Source organism: Malus sylvestris, chromosome 16, assembly GCF_916048215.2.
Source record: "Malus sylvestris chromosome 16, drMalSylv7.2, whole genome shotgun sequence".
NCBI lineage: Eukaryota > Viridiplantae > Streptophyta > Magnoliopsida > Rosales > Rosaceae > Malus > Malus sylvestris.
The window spans coordinates 7,065,983-7,084,842 of NC_062275.1; the positions used below are offsets into that span (position 1 = coordinate 7,065,983).

At 38.5% G+C, this 18,860-nt stretch overlaps 2 protein-coding genes across 3 annotated transcripts; one reads left to right on the plus strand and one right to left on the minus strand.

The window, feature by feature from the left end:
* Positions 1-8,748: 8,748 nt before the first annotated feature.
* On the plus strand, positions 8,749-13,527 carry LOC126607534 (uncharacterized). The gene is made up of 15 exons (XM_050275158.1): positions 8,749-9,202; positions 9,348-9,524; positions 9,615-9,739; positions 9,824-9,956; positions 10,196-10,345; positions 10,427-10,480; positions 10,790-10,885; positions 10,958-11,017; positions 11,147-11,221; positions 11,300-11,353; positions 11,558-11,659; positions 11,774-12,409; positions 12,566-12,700; positions 12,938-13,045; positions 13,200-13,527. Exons 1-15 carry the CDS (start codon positions 8,789-8,791, stop codon positions 13,347-13,349), a joined length of 2,469 nt encoding a protein of 822 aa, XP_050131115.1. The 5' UTR covers positions 8,749-8,788; the 3' UTR covers positions 13,350-13,527.
* Positions 13,528-13,791: 264 nt separating this feature from the next.
* LOC126607533 (oxysterol-binding protein-related protein 1D-like) lies at positions 13,792-18,454 on the minus strand. 2 transcript variants are annotated; one of them, XM_050275156.1, is made up of 9 exons: positions 17,485-18,454; positions 16,704-17,060; positions 16,473-16,557; positions 16,093-16,260; positions 15,681-16,015; positions 15,440-15,595; positions 14,934-15,242; positions 14,491-14,850; positions 13,792-14,181 (listed from the first exon to the last, which is right to left on the minus strand). In XM_050275156.1, the coding sequence occupies exons 1-9, from the start codon at positions 18,013-18,015 to the stop codon at positions 14,008-14,010; spliced, it is 2,475 nt and encodes an 824-aa protein (XP_050131113.1). In that variant the 5' UTR covers positions 18,016-18,454; the 3' UTR covers positions 13,792-14,007. The 2 variants fall into 2 exon arrangements, with proteins under 2 accessions (XP_050131113.1, XP_050131114.1); XM_050275157.1 differs by having other exon boundaries at positions 14,491-14,835; positions 17,485-18,452.
* Between the last annotated feature and the right edge of the window lie 406 nt (positions 18,455-18,860).

The following is an 18,860-nucleotide window of genomic DNA, read 5'->3' on the forward strand; positions in this document are numbered from 1 at the left end:
TCCTTTTCATACCAAAGTGGCTAAAAATGTACTTTTATCCATCTACACACACCTTTCAATTACCATACTGCCCCGCCCTAAACAGATTTTAGTATTTTACCGTGGGACAGAGTTAATTCGTTGGGGGTGATGGGGTAATTGAGTCCCGGTAAAGGATTAGAATGAACGCGGGCCGTACACGTGGATGACAGGACGAATGGAGTGTGCGATGATGCGCCATCGAAGGGGATGGGAGCCTACGGTGGGAAAGGTACCGTACAAGTAAATAAGCTGTGACACAACAGAGGGATTTCCAGAAGACGTACTTGGACTCGGTCCAAAAAATTCAGCTGGTCAATTTCATTTAATTTTGGGTAATTTCTATTTTATTACCTCAAGTTTTACGAAAATCTTACATTTTTTTCATTTCACTTGCGTATTTAAAGTTTGATTTTTTTGCTATTTTGATACTTTCGTTAACTGATGACATGATAGATTATCGGCCCACTCATCTCACTTTACTACTCTTAAGTATCGTGAAATTCGCACTGTGCAACCTTTAAAATTTTTTTTTTTCGATACTTGAGAGTAGTAAAATAAGAATTAGTAGGCCAAGATTATGCCACATTATCAGTTAATAGAAAAATTAAGAGGTGGGCTAGTACTTAGTAGAGGTATCAAAGTGGTAAAAAAATCAAACTTTATGTATGAAAGTGAGACGAAAAAAATTAAATGTAGTAAAGTGCGATTTTGGCGAAACTTGAGGGTAGTTAGTGGACTAAGAACTCGTTTGGATGTGCTTTTGAAATGATTAAAAGCGCTTTTGGTGAAAATATTTTTAGAACCAATCATTAGTAAATATGTAAGTAAATCCTGAAAAAACATTTAAAGTGCTTCCTGGAAGAATCACATAATTGGTGCTTCTTGCAGAAAGTACTTAAAGTGTTTTTGAAGCCCAAAAATATTTTTTCTAAAAACGCTTTCATTCATTTTAAAAACATATCCAAACGAGCCCTAACACTACGCCTTATTTTTCTTCCATAATTGTACATTAAATCATTTATTGTTGAACAAAATAATTAAATTTCTGTCATATAGTATTGGGAATTTAGGGAGCATCTGAAAAGAAGAAGAATTAATAGTTAAATATGTGAGTCAAAGAAAGAAACAATGAGACAGAATTATAGATAGGATGATCCTGCAAGTGTATCCATGCAATATGGGAAACAGGGAAAGCTTTTTACTTGCTTGGTTCAAGAATATCCGCTGTTTGTTGCCTAATTATTATTTCCAATTCTTTTTATTTGTACCGGATATGTTTAATCATCGTTAAGAGAGAAGAAAAAGAGAGATTTTCTGAAATAAAACCCAGTCGGGGGAGGGGGAGGTGTCCGTGGGAACTGGGAAGGGGAACGGACTCGAAGGAGGAAAGGAGAGGAAATGAGGGAAAATGAGAGAATGCCGCTAACCCCTTAAGTCGGAAGCTAGCGGCGCTTGCAAAAGCTGCTAGGGTTTTTTTCAGAGAGTGTATCTAGAGAGAGTATTTCAAAAATGAATTAACTAAGGATTATGTTTTGTACCTGATATGTTTAATCATCGTTTTAGGAAAGGGATTATCTTCGGATTCCTTTTATCAAATCCACCTAATCACCTAATCCGGACCCTTGAAATTTGATCAAACGGTTAAAGTTATTATAACTTTTAAAGGGGCTCCCTATTTGTAACCGTTAGATTAAATTTCTAGGGCCCAGATTGACTGATTAGGTGGATATAATGGAAGAAATTCGGAGATGATCCATTTCCATCGTTTTATTCCTACATCTATACAGTTTGGTTGATGTCTGCAAGCAAGAGGGTGACTGCGGTGGTCAATTCCAGTTTTTCCAAGATTATCTTAGTTTTCTAGTGTTTGAGCTTGATTGTGGCGGTACATTGTGCTTAAATTTAGGGATTTGGATCCTCTCATAAGCAGAGGGTCTGAATCCTCCTGACCAAATAACAGGGGCCGTTGGATCAAAATTCAACGGCTACAAACATGAGACCTCTTTAAAAGTTATCTGTTCAGGAAGATTCAAACCCCTACTAAGGAGAGAATTCAAATCCTAAATTTAGTGACACGTGATATGTACGAGTGATATTAACTAATGATTTTTTATTAGTAGATGGAATCCTTTTATATGATTATACAATTTCAAAGTATATGGCTTAGGATCTCATGGTCCTTGAAAAATATCACTTTTAATTTGGATCCTTTTTTTATTTTATTTGTCAAATTAATTTGGATCTTCTTCATTAATCTCTTCATCATGCATTGAACTGTATTTTTTTTTATCACATTTTAAAGAGATTATTTCTATAAAAAATTATTCATCAAATAGACAACTATTATTTTTCAGTTAAATTATTAAAATAATCACAACATTAACTAAACTTTTTAAGGACACGATAAAATTTGAAAGCAATTGCAAGAAAATCACCTCTGACATTAATATTTATCATAAAATATAGGCTCAAATGAGCTCGTAAAGCTCAAATGTTATCAAAGTAACATTTTTCTCCATCCATATGCTTATTTTTAAGGGAGTTTTATGAAGCACTTTCGGTATTGTTCATTTTTAACGAAAAATCATATTTTTACTTTTTTATGATACTATTTTTTTATCACTTTTTTTCTGATATCATTCACTACACTTTCATTTGTCATTTTTCATTAAAACTAAAGTTTTTTTGAATTTTTCATTAGTTTTCCTTAATCGCAACAAGACAAACTCAAATTTCGAATTGCTTCCACGAATCCACCCAACTTAGGCCATATCCAATGAACACATCTAAATGACCAAAAGTTAAAAAATTGCTTGATTTAAAAATAAAAAAAATCATTTTCAACCGATGACTGTGGATGATCGTGTTATAATTATCTGGAGCTCACTAGACCATTATTGGCCAAAAGGGGCATCATGCTGGTCAAGTGTAGCCCCCTCTTAGTCCTTTTTTGGCGCTCAACTCCTCAATTGTAATAATTAATTCAAATTTATTGACAAGATTTGAAAACATTCAATGGTAGTTTAATTAAATTAACCAATAAGTTTAAAGTACAAACTTTAAAGCTAATCAATTATTGCGAGGTTATGTTTAACCTTTTCGATTGAAAATGATATATAAGTATGACATAATACTGTTTATTTTAAAAATAATTTCTTACATAATTATAATTCTGAACATGACTATATTTAATCTTTCCGGTTAAAGATGACCTTCCATCCTTACTATCGAGACACGAGTAAAATAAGATGAACACGAACAAAGATCGTGCAAATGCAGTGCTGGCATATAGTAGTCAAGAGCAGCACACGTGCGCCGGAGTTTCCACTTTTCAGTTATGGGGTCCAAACATGAGATGAGACTACCAATGCCAATGCCAATGCCCTCGATACTTTGCATGCTCTTGTCTCCCTCTCTCATATTTTCAAATAATAACTATGGTACTGTATGGTGACTTAGACACTAGTGGTTTGTTTTTTTAAATAAAAGACATGCATCGGAGATACGTGCAAACATTTCGATACGGTCTTTTTTTATTTACTATTTACCGCCTCTCCTCGTTATGGTCCATCTCCATTATTTACCTACTCAAATCTTTGAGCTTGGTAAAAGCTGTAGTTTATAAAATTGTACAACTATATCGTATATTGTCCTGCACAATTGACCACTAATGTCAGTATGGAAATTTTATCTAGAGAAATAGAACTCTTTCAAAAGTGAAATTGTCTAAATTCTCTCAAAAGTGGGATTTTCTAATAAATTTATGTCACCTGACAATTTAACGTCAATTCCCATGCTCACATTATAAAATATTGTGTCAAAAATATGAGGTGACAGAGAGTCTATAGTTTCCTTTTTTTATATCAAAAAATTTTCCTCGTACAGTCCAGGTTTTCCGAAGAAAAAAAAAACCCATAGAAAGTCTAACTTTTGAGATAATTCCCTTAACATATCTTTTTTGGTTATATGATTACTTTGTTATTTATGTGTCAAAAGTTGTCTTACAGCATCTCCAAAGTAATTGTCAAAACTGTCACATAGACATATAACAGTAAAAATACTGGCATATTATCTCTAACCGAGCCAACCGACCCTTCAATCGTCGAGTCAATTCAAGGCAAACATTATGCTGTCAATATTTAACGATTTTTTAATAGATATGATGCAAAATATAATCAATGTTGTTGCCCATAAAGAGATAAAAATAAAAAAAGTTATAGAATCACATTATTATTTAACATATTGGATGGAGCAAAAAAAAAGGTACAAAATGTCACATTGCGATACAAGGCATCAAATACCATTTTGATGTTTCAAATTTGACATCTTCTTTGAAGATGTTCTTAAGTACCAAAAACCGTATTACTTACCAGTTATTTTATCCTCCTATACGCTTGTGTTCATTATTTTCAATGATTCTTCTCATTTGATTGACAGAAAAAGAAGTGTGCGTGAGGCCAAAATTAATGTGTGCAAATCAATTGCTTTAGTTGAGTGACACTTAGTCTAAGCATGTTTCATATTCGATTCACTCGACACAATGACAATAGATATTTCTAGTAGGTTTAATATTAAGTTGTGACCCTTGGTAGATCTTTGTGAATGAATTAAGGGCATGTTGCAGAAATATATTTGCTAATATCGTATCATTTGACTAGAAAGAAAAAGACTAAAAAAACCTAGTAAAGTATTGACGGAGTGTTATGTTTTGTCAACACGAGATGTATTTCACCTGAACACGATTATTTTGAAAAAGTGTTGAGAGAATGTATCGGTTTTGTGTGTGTATATAAACAGTAGCTAAATGGTTATATTGCCGTGTTCCCCATTTGCTTCACATAATTCATGGGTTACCACTTTCTCTATCTCCTTTTGATGCTCACAGAAAGTAAGTGAAAGGGATGTTTCGCCATTTTTTTTTTTCTCCATCGACCCAATTTTGAGGACAATCCGAACCGTGAAAAAGTTGAAAGCAGGCAAAGTTGCAAACAACACCACACCACACACAAAGGAGACATTCCCTATGCTGCTGCTGCTATTGCTCTGTGACTCGATGATCAAAATACTGTAGCCCTTGTACCATTTTTGGTTTATTATTCCAATGCCTTCGACATAAAGTAGTTCCCACCAATGTATAAAGCTGCCCAAATAAAGAAAAGTCACCACTACTCATCGGTTCATTATGGATGTGCCCAAAACGAATAATGTATCTTGCGCTCCTCTTCCTCTTAGTATAAAAATATCGTTAAACTTAAAATAATAATAATAATAATAATGTACCTTTGAAAATAATAATGTACCCTTGAATTGTTGTGTAGTTGCTCGTGTGAGTTGATGACTTCTAGCTATTGATATATTTGAATTTGACAATGCATTAGTGGTTGAGAGCATTGTTTTAAAAAATTTCGTTTAGCACCGTCTAGGGGCTTGGCGGCTAACCAATGCCCTGATTAATCCCTAAGTGTTTGACAATTAAAAAAAGGCGCGTAACTCGCTCAAACCCGCCTAGGTTGTGATGCTCATTTAAATATAAAATATATAACTTTTATTTTGAATGATTAGATGACACACATTATATGTTTGTTCCTCATGTTTTCATTATGTTATAATACTTTATGATCTATATATCATTCTATTTTACAACTTATGTAATCAATGAAATTATGTACTTTATAAGTGTAGTCAGACATGTATTTATATGATAAATTTAGTTAAATCTGTGTGGTCCATTTAGGCCCCCGCGTAGGTCGCGCTAGTCGCCTAAGTGCTACATCTCAGCCTGCCACCCAACTAACGCATATTGTCTTTTAGAACCTTGGTTGAGAGTAGTTCGCACACTAGTTACCAATTTTCCATTCACTAGTTCTTTTTGGATAAAGACCAAGTGTAAAAATGTCATAGAGAAATGTTACGAACAATCGCATGCGCGAGTTGACAATTTATAGACGTTAATACATTTCAATTTTACAATGCATCACCTGAAAGTCGTCCGCACTCTAGTGCACCACTCATCATTTCATTATGAATCAATGACAAATGTATTAATGCCTCAAAGAAATTTCACAAACAGATGTCTACTTGACTTCTTAGTTGTTAATACATATAAGTGTCATAATACATCAACCGTTAACAGTCATTCTATGATTTGCCTAAGTTAGAGTTACACATAGAAGTGGCTAGCTACTTGTGAATGGTAATGGTAAAGATTCTTGGGCGAGACAAGGGATCCAGAAGACCATCAAGGTTTGCTTCCCCTTTGTACCAGGAATGTTGCCTGCTACTCTTGTTTTCTTCACGGCTTTTGTTTGCCACCGGTGCCCACAACAAAACACACACACACACACAATGCGCATGGAATATAGAATTACAGAGAGAGCAAATAGAATCTTGGAATCTGTGAGCGCATTGCGGACCATGTCGTGTCCTCTAACTGTGGCGAATCGTTTTGCAACTGCCACATACACACATACATATACATTTACATATATATGTTTATATACACAGACATATATATATATACATATATATATAGACACACACGTACATGGGACAAGGGTTCCTTTACTAAGTGTTTTCTTATTAGGGTAAGGTATTCTAGGTAGCTTTTAGGGGTGCAATTATATTCTTAATTTAGTTATTTATAAGATTATCAACGTGATTAACAATGTTTAACTATATAATTAATCCCGGTAATCACCCCAATGCGGAAAGAACTTTTACTTTTCTATTTCTCATATTACAGACCTAGAGAAATGAGATATTTTTCAGTATGTCGAAAACACGACCCAATATATCAACCATCATAATACAAATGGGTTGGATACTTAAAAAAAAAAATTTCAATTAATTAATTATAACACTTGGTGTACCGAATCGTATTCCCGAACACTGAAAATCTCTAGAGAGAGTTTTTGTTGGCATGGCACATGCAACTTGAAAATTAGCAAGATGTTTATCGGGATAAGATGGTGTTAATTAGGTAAAGGGTTTACAAAAGTTGAGAAGGCCAATTCATGTTTTTGGGCCCGGACTTAGGTTTGTATTTATCCTTAGCCCGGAGTCCGATCCCTAGCCCGGGCCAAACCCACCATGATCTTACAAAAGTTGTCTCCCACGCAGCAACAGTAAACACGGGAATCTGGATCCACTAGAATACCAGTTTGTTGTGCAATGTGCTTGTAAAACATTGCCAAACCTGACAGATACAGGGCAGGGTTTATCTTATATTACAAGATCATTAGAATTGTACATGTTGGAATTCTTCTGTCCCACATCGGCCAGAAGACTTGAGAACAAACCCTTTAAATAGAATTATCCCACTCTAACTAATACCGAGATCTTTTGTATTAAAACTCCACACCTAACGGATTGAGCATGTGGCCAATGGGAACAGTATCAGTATTGTTAGAATGACAACGTTGTACCCAGTGCACAATTCCTCTTATCAATTTCATTGAAGAGTGGTCAGCCAGTATCAATGAAGTTACCTTCCTAGTAATGCTACCACATCTCCTGCACCTTTGTTAAGAATTACAATTTTCCGATGATTGTAACTTGTATAAGCATCCTTTTGTAGAAAAGTTAGATCGCCACCATCTTCACTCAAAGAAGCCTCCAAAATGTCATCAAACCATAAGACACTACCACTACTGCCTGCCAAATCATCAGCTCTTCAGCATCTTTTCCCTATTGGCATACAGACCTCTTGCTCTGCTACATTGCTGCTACAAACCATTATTTGGTGAGTTTTGGCATCCAGAAATATACTGCCAATACAGGATTCAGGGGGGAAAAGACAAAACACTCATCACTATGCAACCATCAGGAATGAGCATGCTCGATCGATTAAATAAAATAGTGGGTTATCATTACCATTTAGTATTACGGTCCAGTGATATTCTTCTTTACTTGTAAATGAGAGGTTTTAAGTTCGATTCTCACCAAATGCGAGTTTGAACTATATTATTGCTAGCTGTTTGAGAACAATTTTGAAATAAATAAAAATAACAGAACTTGAAATTCTAATACTTTATTAACCAAAAATACTTTCTATACATAATGAAATACATAAATAAATACAGGAATTAAAATATTACTAACTTGATTAACCACATGTAGAGGCTAGCACAAAAGCTATATCATTCAAACAATATTTCTGTCCCACTCCTGTGCTTGTGGTTCTACGACGTCTACTAGACCAGGATACAACTACCTAATTCTACAACCCATTACTTTATTTGCAACACAAATCTTTACTTAGCTTCAATGGTAAGAGATAGAGAGGGAACCTGATTCTGACCGCCTTTCAAAACCACGCGAATAAATTTTTAGTTAAGGGACTATAACTGCACGTTTTAATGGACGAGACCAATGGTAATAAATTTTTAGTTGAGGGATCATTGCTCAAATTGAGTTAAGGTTAAGAAACCATTGCTACAATTTACTCTTCTTCTTTTTTCGGTACAACCGTGTAATTTACACTAAAAAAAGAGTTCGACTAAGCTGCACAGTGATCAAGTTAATTTGGTATTAAATTCATAATTTACGGGATTTGAACATAAGATGATGAAATTGGAGAGTTGGAAATAATAAACGCCACAAGATAGGGCGCGTTTTATTATTAACCGTACGATGGCAGGCAGTCAAGATCGAAAGGAGGGAAATGGGCTTGGGGGTCCCACTGCAGCAAACTATAAATTCCGGGAAATTGTTAGGGTTTAAGGTTTTATCAATTTTGCCGTCTTCTCCTAACACTAAACCCCCCAAAATGAATCCTCGCCGCGCCAGCATTGGAATGTCGCCGGAGGCACTCTCGGCGTCGGGTCGGGGCTCCGAGAAGATGAGCTTGCCCGCGCTTCAGTCGAAGATGAAGTGCGACCCGGAAGGGTACTTGCAGGAGCTCCAGCTGGTGTATAACCAATTCAAGTCCGCCGTGGATCTCTTCGAAAAACAATTAGAGATGGGGTTCACGTCCGTCAGCGGCGTCGGCAACGACCCGGCCGTCGCGAAGGACCTTGGCGACCGGGCGATGTTCTTGGCTCACGTCACCCCCTTTTACCCGACCCAGATGGCCCATTTCCCCGTCGAGCTCTCCCAGTTTCTCTGCTCCACCGCCCGAAAACTCCCCTCGGGGCTCCGGCTGCATGTCACCCAAGCTCTCATTCTTCTCATGAATCGAAAGGTGCGTCTATTGCACGTGTGCTTGTGTGAATTTTGTTTGAAAGATTGGGAATTTAGTGTTGAGATGTGTTTGGTTGCTGAGAAAGTGTGAGAAATAGTAAAATTGACTTGCTTAATTTCGATATTCGTGTTTGGATGTGTTGTAGATGGTTGATTTGGGAGACACTATAGCCATGTTCATGGAGCTGCAGACGTATGGGGATAAGCCTTTGAGAAAGCTGGCATTTTCTCATGTGGTTCATAGCATAAAGCGAATGAATCAGAAGCATAAGAACGAAGCAAAGAATCGGGCACTTCAAAATGTTGTTTTTGAGATGCTACGGGTTTGTTATGCTATCACTTTCTTGTCGAAATTTCAGGGCTTTTTGTTAGTTTAGTGCTTGAATTTATTTTCGTTTTCTTTGTTTCGGTAGCAAGAGGATGAAACAAAAGCAAAGAGGGCGCTTATCACGCTACGAGAGCTTCACCAGAGAAAGCAGTGGTTTGATGAAAGAACAGCAAATGCGATTTGTATTGCGTGCTTTCATCCATCTTCAAGGTTTGCATTGTCTTTTTTGGTGGTTTCTGTGTTGCGTTCTAATGTTGGGTTTGAAAGCTTACAATTTATGTTCAAATGCATCAGGATAATGATTGCTTGCCTCTCATTTCTGCTTGATTACGAGAAGTTTGAAGATGGTGATAGTGATGCATCAAGTAGCGAAGATGAAGGTCCTCACACATCTCAAGTAGTCCTTAATAGAGAGTCTATTTATAAGGTCAGTCTTGAACTATTACTTGAAAGTTATTTCAAAACCAATTTATTTAACCCAGATTTTGTATCATGATATGTTACACATAATGAATTTTGGGTGGTTATCACATCCTTTTATGTAACTTGGATTGAATTGCACTGTTTGATGCATTTGATTGCATCTGCATTTATAGTTTATGATTTTTTATGAGAATTTTTCTTTGCACAATCAACAATATTTCTTATTTCTTCATTGCCTTTTAGGCACACCATCAAGGTACAATTGCTAGCAAAAAGAAAAAGAAAGCAAAACTGCAGCGTGCCATGCGTAGTATGAAAAAACAGCAGCGCCTATCATCAGAAAAAACTAATTCAAATTATCATACGCCACTTAACCATTTGCAAGATCCACAGGTTTGTCTGATCTTATCATATAGTTAGTATTTTTATTGTTTCTGTTGATAAAGGAGATTTGACAGATCATTCTTCCTGCAGGGATTTGCTGAGAAACTATTCTCCCGCCTTCAAACCTGCAATGAACGATTTGAGGTAAGTGGTCGCAATTGTAGAATTAACAAAGTACAAAATACACATATGCTTGTCTTATGGAGAAAATTGTGTATTGCCCGTGCAAAATTGGAACTATCGTAGTGAATGAATATTCCTAAGTTAGCTGTGTTTGATCTTTTAATTCGGTTGAGTGCACAGGTTCAACTAGTCATAACATGGCATAGAGCAAAACACCAAATCCTCGTCATGCTTTGTTTATATCCCATAAGTTTCCATTGTTTATGAACTAATGGTGGAAGTTGTTTTTGTCATTTGTTTTGATTATATATCACCCTTTGTTAACTGAAGGTCAAGATGATGATGTTGAAAGTAATTGCCCGCACGATTGGGCTTCACCGCTTGATTTTGTTGAACTTTTATCCTTTCCTTCAGAAATATATTCAGGTACATAATCTGACCTATCCACTCAATGTATATTCTCTTGAGAGTTGAGTTGTGACTGTCTTGGTATCACAGCCTCACCAACGCAATGTCACAAGTTTACTTGCTGCAGCAGTTCAGGCTTGCCATGATATGGTCAGTTGGCTTTTCTTTCTCTGTCCTCCCCTAACTTTTTACGTTCTTAAAGTCCTAGTAACAATTGTTCAAATTACATATTATGAATGAACCTTTCCAGTTAAATTTGATTTACTTTATAATGAGCAGGTTCCTCCTGATGCCGTTCAACCACTGTTCAAACAACTAGTGAATCAATTTGTACATGATCGCTCACGTCCAGAGGTGTTACTTCATAAATTATGTTTTAGTATATTCTTTATAATTGGCTTGACTATGTCTCTGATCGCTTGCTTTCTCCAGGCCATAGCTGTTGGACTGAATGTAACAAGGGAGTTATGTTTACGGATTCCATTGGTAACAACCTAATTATATCATTGGTTTCGGGCCTTACATTTCAAGTTGTCCAGTACTCATCTTTAAATGCATTGAAGTTAATTAATCGTGGTCTATATATATATATATATATAATTTTTTTTATTTTCTTGCCATTTGTATTCTGATATAATCCAAGAATGTTTTGCTAGGCTTCCATAATTAATTTTTGTTCCGTGGATGCAGTTGATGACCGAAGAGTTGCTGCAAGATCTTGCATTATATAAGAAATCACATGAGAAAGCAGTTTCAATAGCAGCGCGCTCACTTATCAGTTTATTCAGAGAGGTCTCTGTCTCTCTCTCTCTCTCTCTCTCTCATGCATGGACTTGCAATTGCTAGTGCATGCATTTCCATGAACCATGATTGTTGCTGAAGACTGACTATTTAGTGTCCATACAGATTTGCCCCTCACTGTTGATTAAGAAGGACCGTGGACGCCCCACTAACCCCAAGGCAAAACCAAAAGCTTATGGAGAAGTCAGTGTACTCAGCAATGTTCCTGGTGTTGAACTGCTAGAAGAAGATGATGGCAATGAGGACAGTGATGATGCTGATGAACATTCATTCAGCGGCACTGATGATGATGATAAAGATAATGATCTTGATCTTGATCGCGATGAGATGGTTGCTTCCAGTGATGATGATGACAACCAGATGGACAACAGTGACAGTGGAAGCGAAGATGATGGAATAGAAGAGGATGCCGTGGTAGCTGAAGATGAAGATGGTAGTATAGATGATAATGACAGTGATGTCAATGGGAGTGAGGATGAGGATGACGATGAAGATGAGGAAGAAGAAGAGAATGAGGAGGAAGAATCCGACAACGATGATGCCAAAGGTAGTGGACATGGAGTAAAAGACAACAAAGCAAAAAAGAGGAAGTTTGCCGATTTTGATAAACAACTTAATCATGCTGAATCAAGTCTTCGGGCTTTGAAGAGATTGGCCAAAGAGAATATGGAGCCTGCTTCACTGGACTCAGCTGATGGCTTTCTTTCTAATGAGGACTTCCAGAGGATTAAGGAGTTAAAGGTTTGTTTTTCTTTGTTCCCAAACTTAAGTTGATGCCAAAGGTGAAGCATGCTGTAAGCTCGTAACCTTGACCATGAACAACAATTTTATTGTTTTTAAGCCGTCTTTGTAGATGTCATAAAACCTTGCTCATTGTTTGATGCTTCTTTTTGTTAGGCAAAGAAGGAAGCCCAAATTGCTTTGACTCGGCAGGGATTATTGAAGAAGGGCGCAGACGCCAAGTCACCTGCATTCAAGATTCCCAGCTCATCTGAACTGAGCAGTAAGCGAGTAGATCCTGCAAAGCTTGAAGTAAGTTTAAATTATTTTACTCGTTATGACTCAGTATGCTGCTTTTGAGACATTCCTGGGAGAAAAAAAATTTAGAAACGTTGGAATGTTGTTAACTCCCATACCTGTTGCTTCAAGAACCCTTTAGCTGTTCTACTGTCCTTGGTGTCTTATAAATCCAAGGGGAAAAGAGACGTATAAAGCTTTTAAAACGTATTGTGCCTTCTTTATTACTCAATTTGGGCATGCACCATGTAGGTCCACGTAAAGAAAAGGATGAGCAAGGAGGAGAGATTGGCATTAGTGAGAGCAGGGCGGGAGGAGAGAGGGAAGTACCAGGCTCGAGCCGCCATAAAACAGAAGAAGGTATGTCCTTGGGATTCCATTAGTTGCCACATGACAATGAATGGTTTTAGCACTCAGTTCACTTTTCAAAGGAGAAGTGAATAAATTGAGCTCCAATAGGGTTCTGACCGAGCTTGATCTTTGTTTTGACACTTGTATTCATGAATGACAACAGACGGGAGGTATGAGCAACAAGCAGAAGGAGCACAAAAAGCAAATGCCTATGGCTGCAAAGAGGGCAAAGGTTGCTAAATCTCGCGTGGATAAAAGGAAGCAGCAGCAGCGATCTGGCAAACAATTCCGAGGGAAGAAGGCATGGAAATGAGGAGCGTTATCAAATTTTCTTCCCGTTTTCCCCTTTGTGTTTTTTACCTGAATGAAGAGAGTCCATGGGATGCCATTTTTGTAGTTGGCAACGTATGATTACTCGTAAAAATGTTTAATGACATGTTACCAGAATGTGTTTGACCATAAATATTTCGTAATATTTAAAGATTTTGGCACTTCGCAGCGGTTTAAACACACAATCTTATGTGCAAGAGTAAACGCTCTGAACCACATAACATCCGATGTGATAGTTATGTTCCAAACTGATTTATGAACATTCCAAACCGAAGTTAAATTCCACCATTCTTGCGTTTCAGTCTCCTTTTGACGAAAGATGATCGTTACCAAATCCACAACGTGACAAGTGTATGTTGGACGGGTGGTTTACTTTTTGACGGTGTATTGCTATTTTTTCAGCATTTTCTTCAGTGGGGCAGCAGTTTTAAGTTAAAAGTGAAGGTAACACTATCTAAATTAACCAGATCCTGGGCATGAGCAGCTCCATGGACGACGTAATGTCCCAAATGAAAACTATCATTACACCACCAAGGAATTTTTTTCTATAACGCAGCCTACACTAAACTCGGATTCAGGGCAAGGGGCAGAAACGAAAGACCGGCGTAATCTAATACAACAAAGGTCGGCCAAGAGATGCCTTACTCTTCACCGGAACACGAAGGCAAATCACTACTCTGGCCAAAAATATCGGGAATTCCGTCCCAATTCTTCTTCTCCCTAGTTTCCCAATACCCTCCCACGTAACTATAACAACCATCCTCGTCCTTCCGAAACCATCTTGGCTGCCACCCTCTCTCTTGCAACTTCCTTGCCTGCACAAAAGTATCAACAGTTGCTAAATACAATTTAAGAATAGAAGAATAGTTTACGAATAAAGTACGCCCCATACAGGAGCCCATCAATTCCCGGAAAACACCTGGGAAATGGCATTAGCCACATTCGGTTTCGAGCTGAGTCCTGAATCTCAAACTCTCAAGATTATAGGCCAGATATGAGATTGAAGTCATTTTCAATTAAATTCAAACGGCATTAGGCTCGCAATTAGATACAAGAATGCATGAAACGAGGAGGATCTATGGGTGAATAACGGATCAAAGGAGAAAGAGGATGTACAGGGGTACCTGTCTTTGTAGCTGTTCAAGTCTTAGTTTCTCTGCATTTGCCAATTCATAATCGCCATTCTCCAAATGTCTTTGATCTGGCCTTAGCCTTGAGTCTGTAGGCGGTAACCTCTCCAATAGGCCAGGTGTCAGTTCATTAAGGGATATTGCAAAAGGAGAGAGATTGTATCTTGTCTTGGTAACATAGTCATCTCTTTCCCAGAGAAGCACAGCTTCTGTCATAGGATCATAACCCTTTGGTTTTGTAGTTGGATCTCCCAGCACGTAGTACATTGCCTCGTCCCACTTACCCACCAACATTGCTACTTTCTCTCCAGTTCTATTGTCTTGAACAAATCCATGAACCTGAAATTCCAATGGCTAAACCTGAGTGTAACATAAACATGAAAATCGGGCCGCCCGTGCAAAATATTGTTATGGGGAGTATTTAGACTTTAACTAACCTGATGTGGATTTCGATCTATAATAGACTGCTCCTTGAACTTTAGCTTGCAGGAATAATTGCCACTGCCCCTGATGCGCATGGTGCCATAGTGGTCGCAATAAATTTTTCCTAGTATGATATTGTATATAGAGGTAGTGACCTTGCTCCACTGAAACGTCTCCCCATCCTCAAACTGCAAGGCAAGGGTACCCACAGGATCAAGCTGAATAGAACGCCCCCAAAACTTGCCTTTGAGATTGGAGTCCGCCCAGAATTTCCAACCTCTTCCTTCACAGTGACAAGCAACAACCATTGGGTGGTGACTCACCTGAGTGCAAGCTCGTCCTTGTTAGACATCAATCAATGGTTCATAAACATTTGACAATTATATGTGATGCTTCAAACTCAATGAGTCCGAACAACACGAAGCAACATAGAGGCTACTTTTATCTTTTACCATTTTTCATACTTAATGGACAGAAATGCATTTAAAAGGGTGCTACTAGACATGTCAACGTGCATTACCTTTTCAGAGAAAAAACGAAGTCCTTTATCTGGATAGTCGGCCTCATAGGTCTCCCCAAGGAGAGGATTAAAGGGTTTGCAATGCCGACCTTCTGTTGATGCATAGCCAGATACAGCAAATGCTGCAACATTTAGAATTCTCATTAAATCATTTCCCTGCACCACAGGAAGTCCAAATTAATTCATGTTCCAAAGTGCAGACAATTAGTGATGCATAGAAGGGGACAGCTGAGGAACTTACCCGCTTTCCCCATTCCGATGCTCGATCAACCAAGTTTGAATATTCCAGATCTTCAAAGCACTTTTGCAACGATGAGAGTGGTTCATTAAAATAAACAGGAAGACAAACTCCAGACAAGTCCTTCCCAATATTATCCTTGATAATCGACCACAAGCTAATAGGCTTCTCTTTCTCCTTGGGTTCTGGCAAATTATCCCTCCTTTTCACATATGGATATTTAATTGTCGTGATCTCTTCAACTCCATGCAATCGATCGGAAAAGAAAGAATCTCTTTCAAATATAGAACCATTTCCCAAACCTTCCTTGCTCCGGTAGGAAGCACTTCTTAGAGTATCTGAATACAAAATAACTCTCATCAAATTATGTTTCTTTGATTAATCAGAAAAGAAAGAATCTCTATGATATACACACCATTCCCCAAGACTTCTCTACTTCGATAGGAAGCACTTCTTAGAGCTTCTGAAGACAAAATGTCATGTGTATCAAAATATGTTCCCTCATCTTCATCTGTTTCAATTTGGCTTTCATTATCTGCATCAGAATCACTTGCACTGCCCTCAGATAAGACGGAATAGAAATCTGTGTCATGAGCAAAACCATAAAACAATCAAAACTAAGGGTCAAAATTAAATTCTCATTGATAATATAATCAGAAACTGTGTATACGGCGGGAAACCTTTTGAGTAGCACCGAAACTAAAAGAAATATTAAATCATCATTATACATCTCATATTTTAAAACATTGACTTCAACAAAATACGAAGGTTATGGAAATGCCAAAGATGACTGACCACTAAATCTCCTATCCCCCTGTCCATATGACTCACGCTCCTTTGTTTCATCCACTACTGTAGTTTCCAGCTCTATTTTCTCCTTCTGCAAAAGGAGATTTAGATAGGATATTACTTTCCGACTAGCAAGATTTACACCACCCCCCATATTGTAGCAAATTTATTAAGCAGAAACTTAGTAATTATATGTAAGGAAATCTGGTATAAAGCAGTACAGGATGGAAGAAATACCTCCAATTGTCTCAATGACTCCAACAGCATCACGTGTTTACTCCGAAGAGCCTTCAACTGGTTCTGAAGTTCTGACACTTCTAAGAGCATTATTGACTCGCAGTCTTTGATCACTGGCTCATTAATGCCCTCCTGTGCTAATCTTAGTCTTAGTTTCTCTGTCGAGACAACTATATCTCTCGAAAGTACTAAATCATTGCTTGTAAAGACTCGAGGAAACAGATCTTTAGCACCGAGCAGTGCCTCAACCCATGTAGCTCGGTCCTCTCTCGATACACACCACAAGTGAAGAGTTTTAGTTCCTGTGAATATGGAAAGCCGTTTATCATCTGATTTGCTGGCACGAATTGAAGAGACCTGTAAAGCAGACCACTTCAAATTCAGTAACCAAAAACCAACAACTCAAAAGCACAGATATGCGCAATCAAGCATACATGTTATGCATCATCAGATAAAACACAGGCATTCCTCTCAACGGATTCGAGTTTTTGTTGGTCCATCAAGATTGAGGAAAACTTTTGGTGGGTATCAATCAATATTTTCTAAAAATTCCATGAAAAGTGTAAGAATATTAAACATTTTCTGTCTCTTTCGACACCCACAACTTACATTGCAGCAAACGAGTGCACAGACCCAACAAAACGACTCAGAAAATCCCAACTAATAAACGCAATGGATACAGACTTCTTCATTTGCTAAATATAGCATCAACACCAAAAATAGCATTACCTCTATAACACAAACAATGGCTTCACATTCTGTGATAAGCAAAAGCTCATACCTTCAAATGCACTTCTCCGAAAGGCTTCCACGGCCTCGCCGCCGCCGCCGCGCCGCCAAGCCGATTACTTCCCCAATTCGCCTTCTTCATATACCTCAGCGAGTCCTCTCCGATCACCCTCAACCCCTTCTCTCTCACCTGGCTCATCAAAATCTTGTCCGGTCCATGAACCTTATAGTACGAAAGCACGCCGTCTTCGAGCACAAACCACCGCGACCGCCACCCCTTCCCGTAGTTCACCCATTTGTACAGAATCCCAGCCACGCCTCCGCTCACGCCTCCGCCAAACACCTTCGAATCCCTTGCTTCACTGATCGTATCTTCAACCTCATGCCCCGCCGCGACGGAAGCCCTGTCCGTTTCAGTACCGGCCGACGAGACCTGAGCCGAGTAGCTCGGCCTCGAACCGTAGCTAACGTTCCGGATCGGAGCCTCCGGGCCTATCTGGCACTCACCCAACTGCTTCGCCGCCACCGGGGTGCCCCGGTCCCGATCGACCGAAACCGGCGCAATGCAGCACAGCGGGTTCATCTTCAACCCCAATCAGACCATCCAATCAGACAAAAAGCGAATCCGAATCCCTTCCAGCGCGGATCAAACGGCTCCGATTTATACAAATGCAGGACCCGATCCGAAGCCAAAACGAACCTTTCGAAAATGACTTAAAGACTCGGAGCTTCTGGTTCTAGAGAGAGAAAGAAGAGAGAGAGAGAGAGAGAGAGAGAGAGACTTATGAAGAGCTCTGCGCAGACAGATCCATTAAAACACTTCTCCTCCTCCTGCTGCTGCTGCTGCTCCTTAATTACATTTTTCATGCGAGGGTAGGTTAAATCCTTCATTTATTTTAATTAAGAGGTAAAAATATGGGACTAAAACTTTAAAATTGGGTGGTTTAAATATTTAATGGCGCAATTAAGGTAAATGCATGGGGTTTGGTTTTTGGGGGGAGGCAGAGAGGGGACAGCTAACGTGCGCGTTTGTGCGCAGGTGGTGGTGATTGGTTTTGTCCGGTGGGAAATATGAAGCTCCCTCGTGCAATTACGACGGTACCCTTGTGCGTTTGGCGTGTGTAATGATTGGATGGGGATGTTTCGGATAATTCCTACGATTTTGAAAGCGATGAGTGAACCGACGGACCGGGGTGTCCGTGGAGGGAAGGGGGGAGATAAGGTGCGTGGGAGATTATCGCGCACGGTGGAGCTTCGAGGCATTTGTCCAATCGATGTGCTTACCGCGAGTGCGTGTTGTTGACTTGAGATCAATATGTTCAAATTAGGGTTGACTTGGGATCAATATGATTAGCTGTTGCATAAATCATTTTTAAGTGCAGATTAAGAGACAAGTGAGATGAATTATGTGTTCTCATTGTGTTTATG

Bases quoted from the DNA above. Each gene is read 5' to 3' on its own strand.
- LOC126607534 (XM_050275158.1), top strand. From the start codon at position 8,789: ATGAATCCTCGCCGCGCCAGCATTGGAATGTCGCCGGAGGCACTCTCG. The intron at 9,957-10,195 runs GTCAGTCTTGAA...ATTGCCTTTTAG, and splicing joins ATAGAGAGTCTATTTATAAG to GCACACCATCAAGGTACAAT. The intron at 12,701-12,937 runs GTAAGTTTAAAT...TGCACCATGTAG, and splicing joins TAGATCCTGCAAAGCTTGAA to GTCCACGTAAAGAAAAGGAT.
- LOC126607533 (XM_050275156.1), bottom strand. From the start codon at position 18,015: ATGAACCCGCTGTGCTGCATTGCGCCGGTTTCGGTCGATCGGGACCGG. The intron at 16,558-16,703 runs GTATTTCTTCCA...CTCCTTTTGCAG, and splicing joins AGTCATTGAGACAATTGGAG to AAGGAGAAAATAGAGCTGGA. The intron at 14,182-14,490 runs GTACCCCTGTAC...ACTTTTGTGCAG, and splicing joins TTGAACAGCTACAAAGACAG to GCAAGGAAGTTGCAAGAGAG.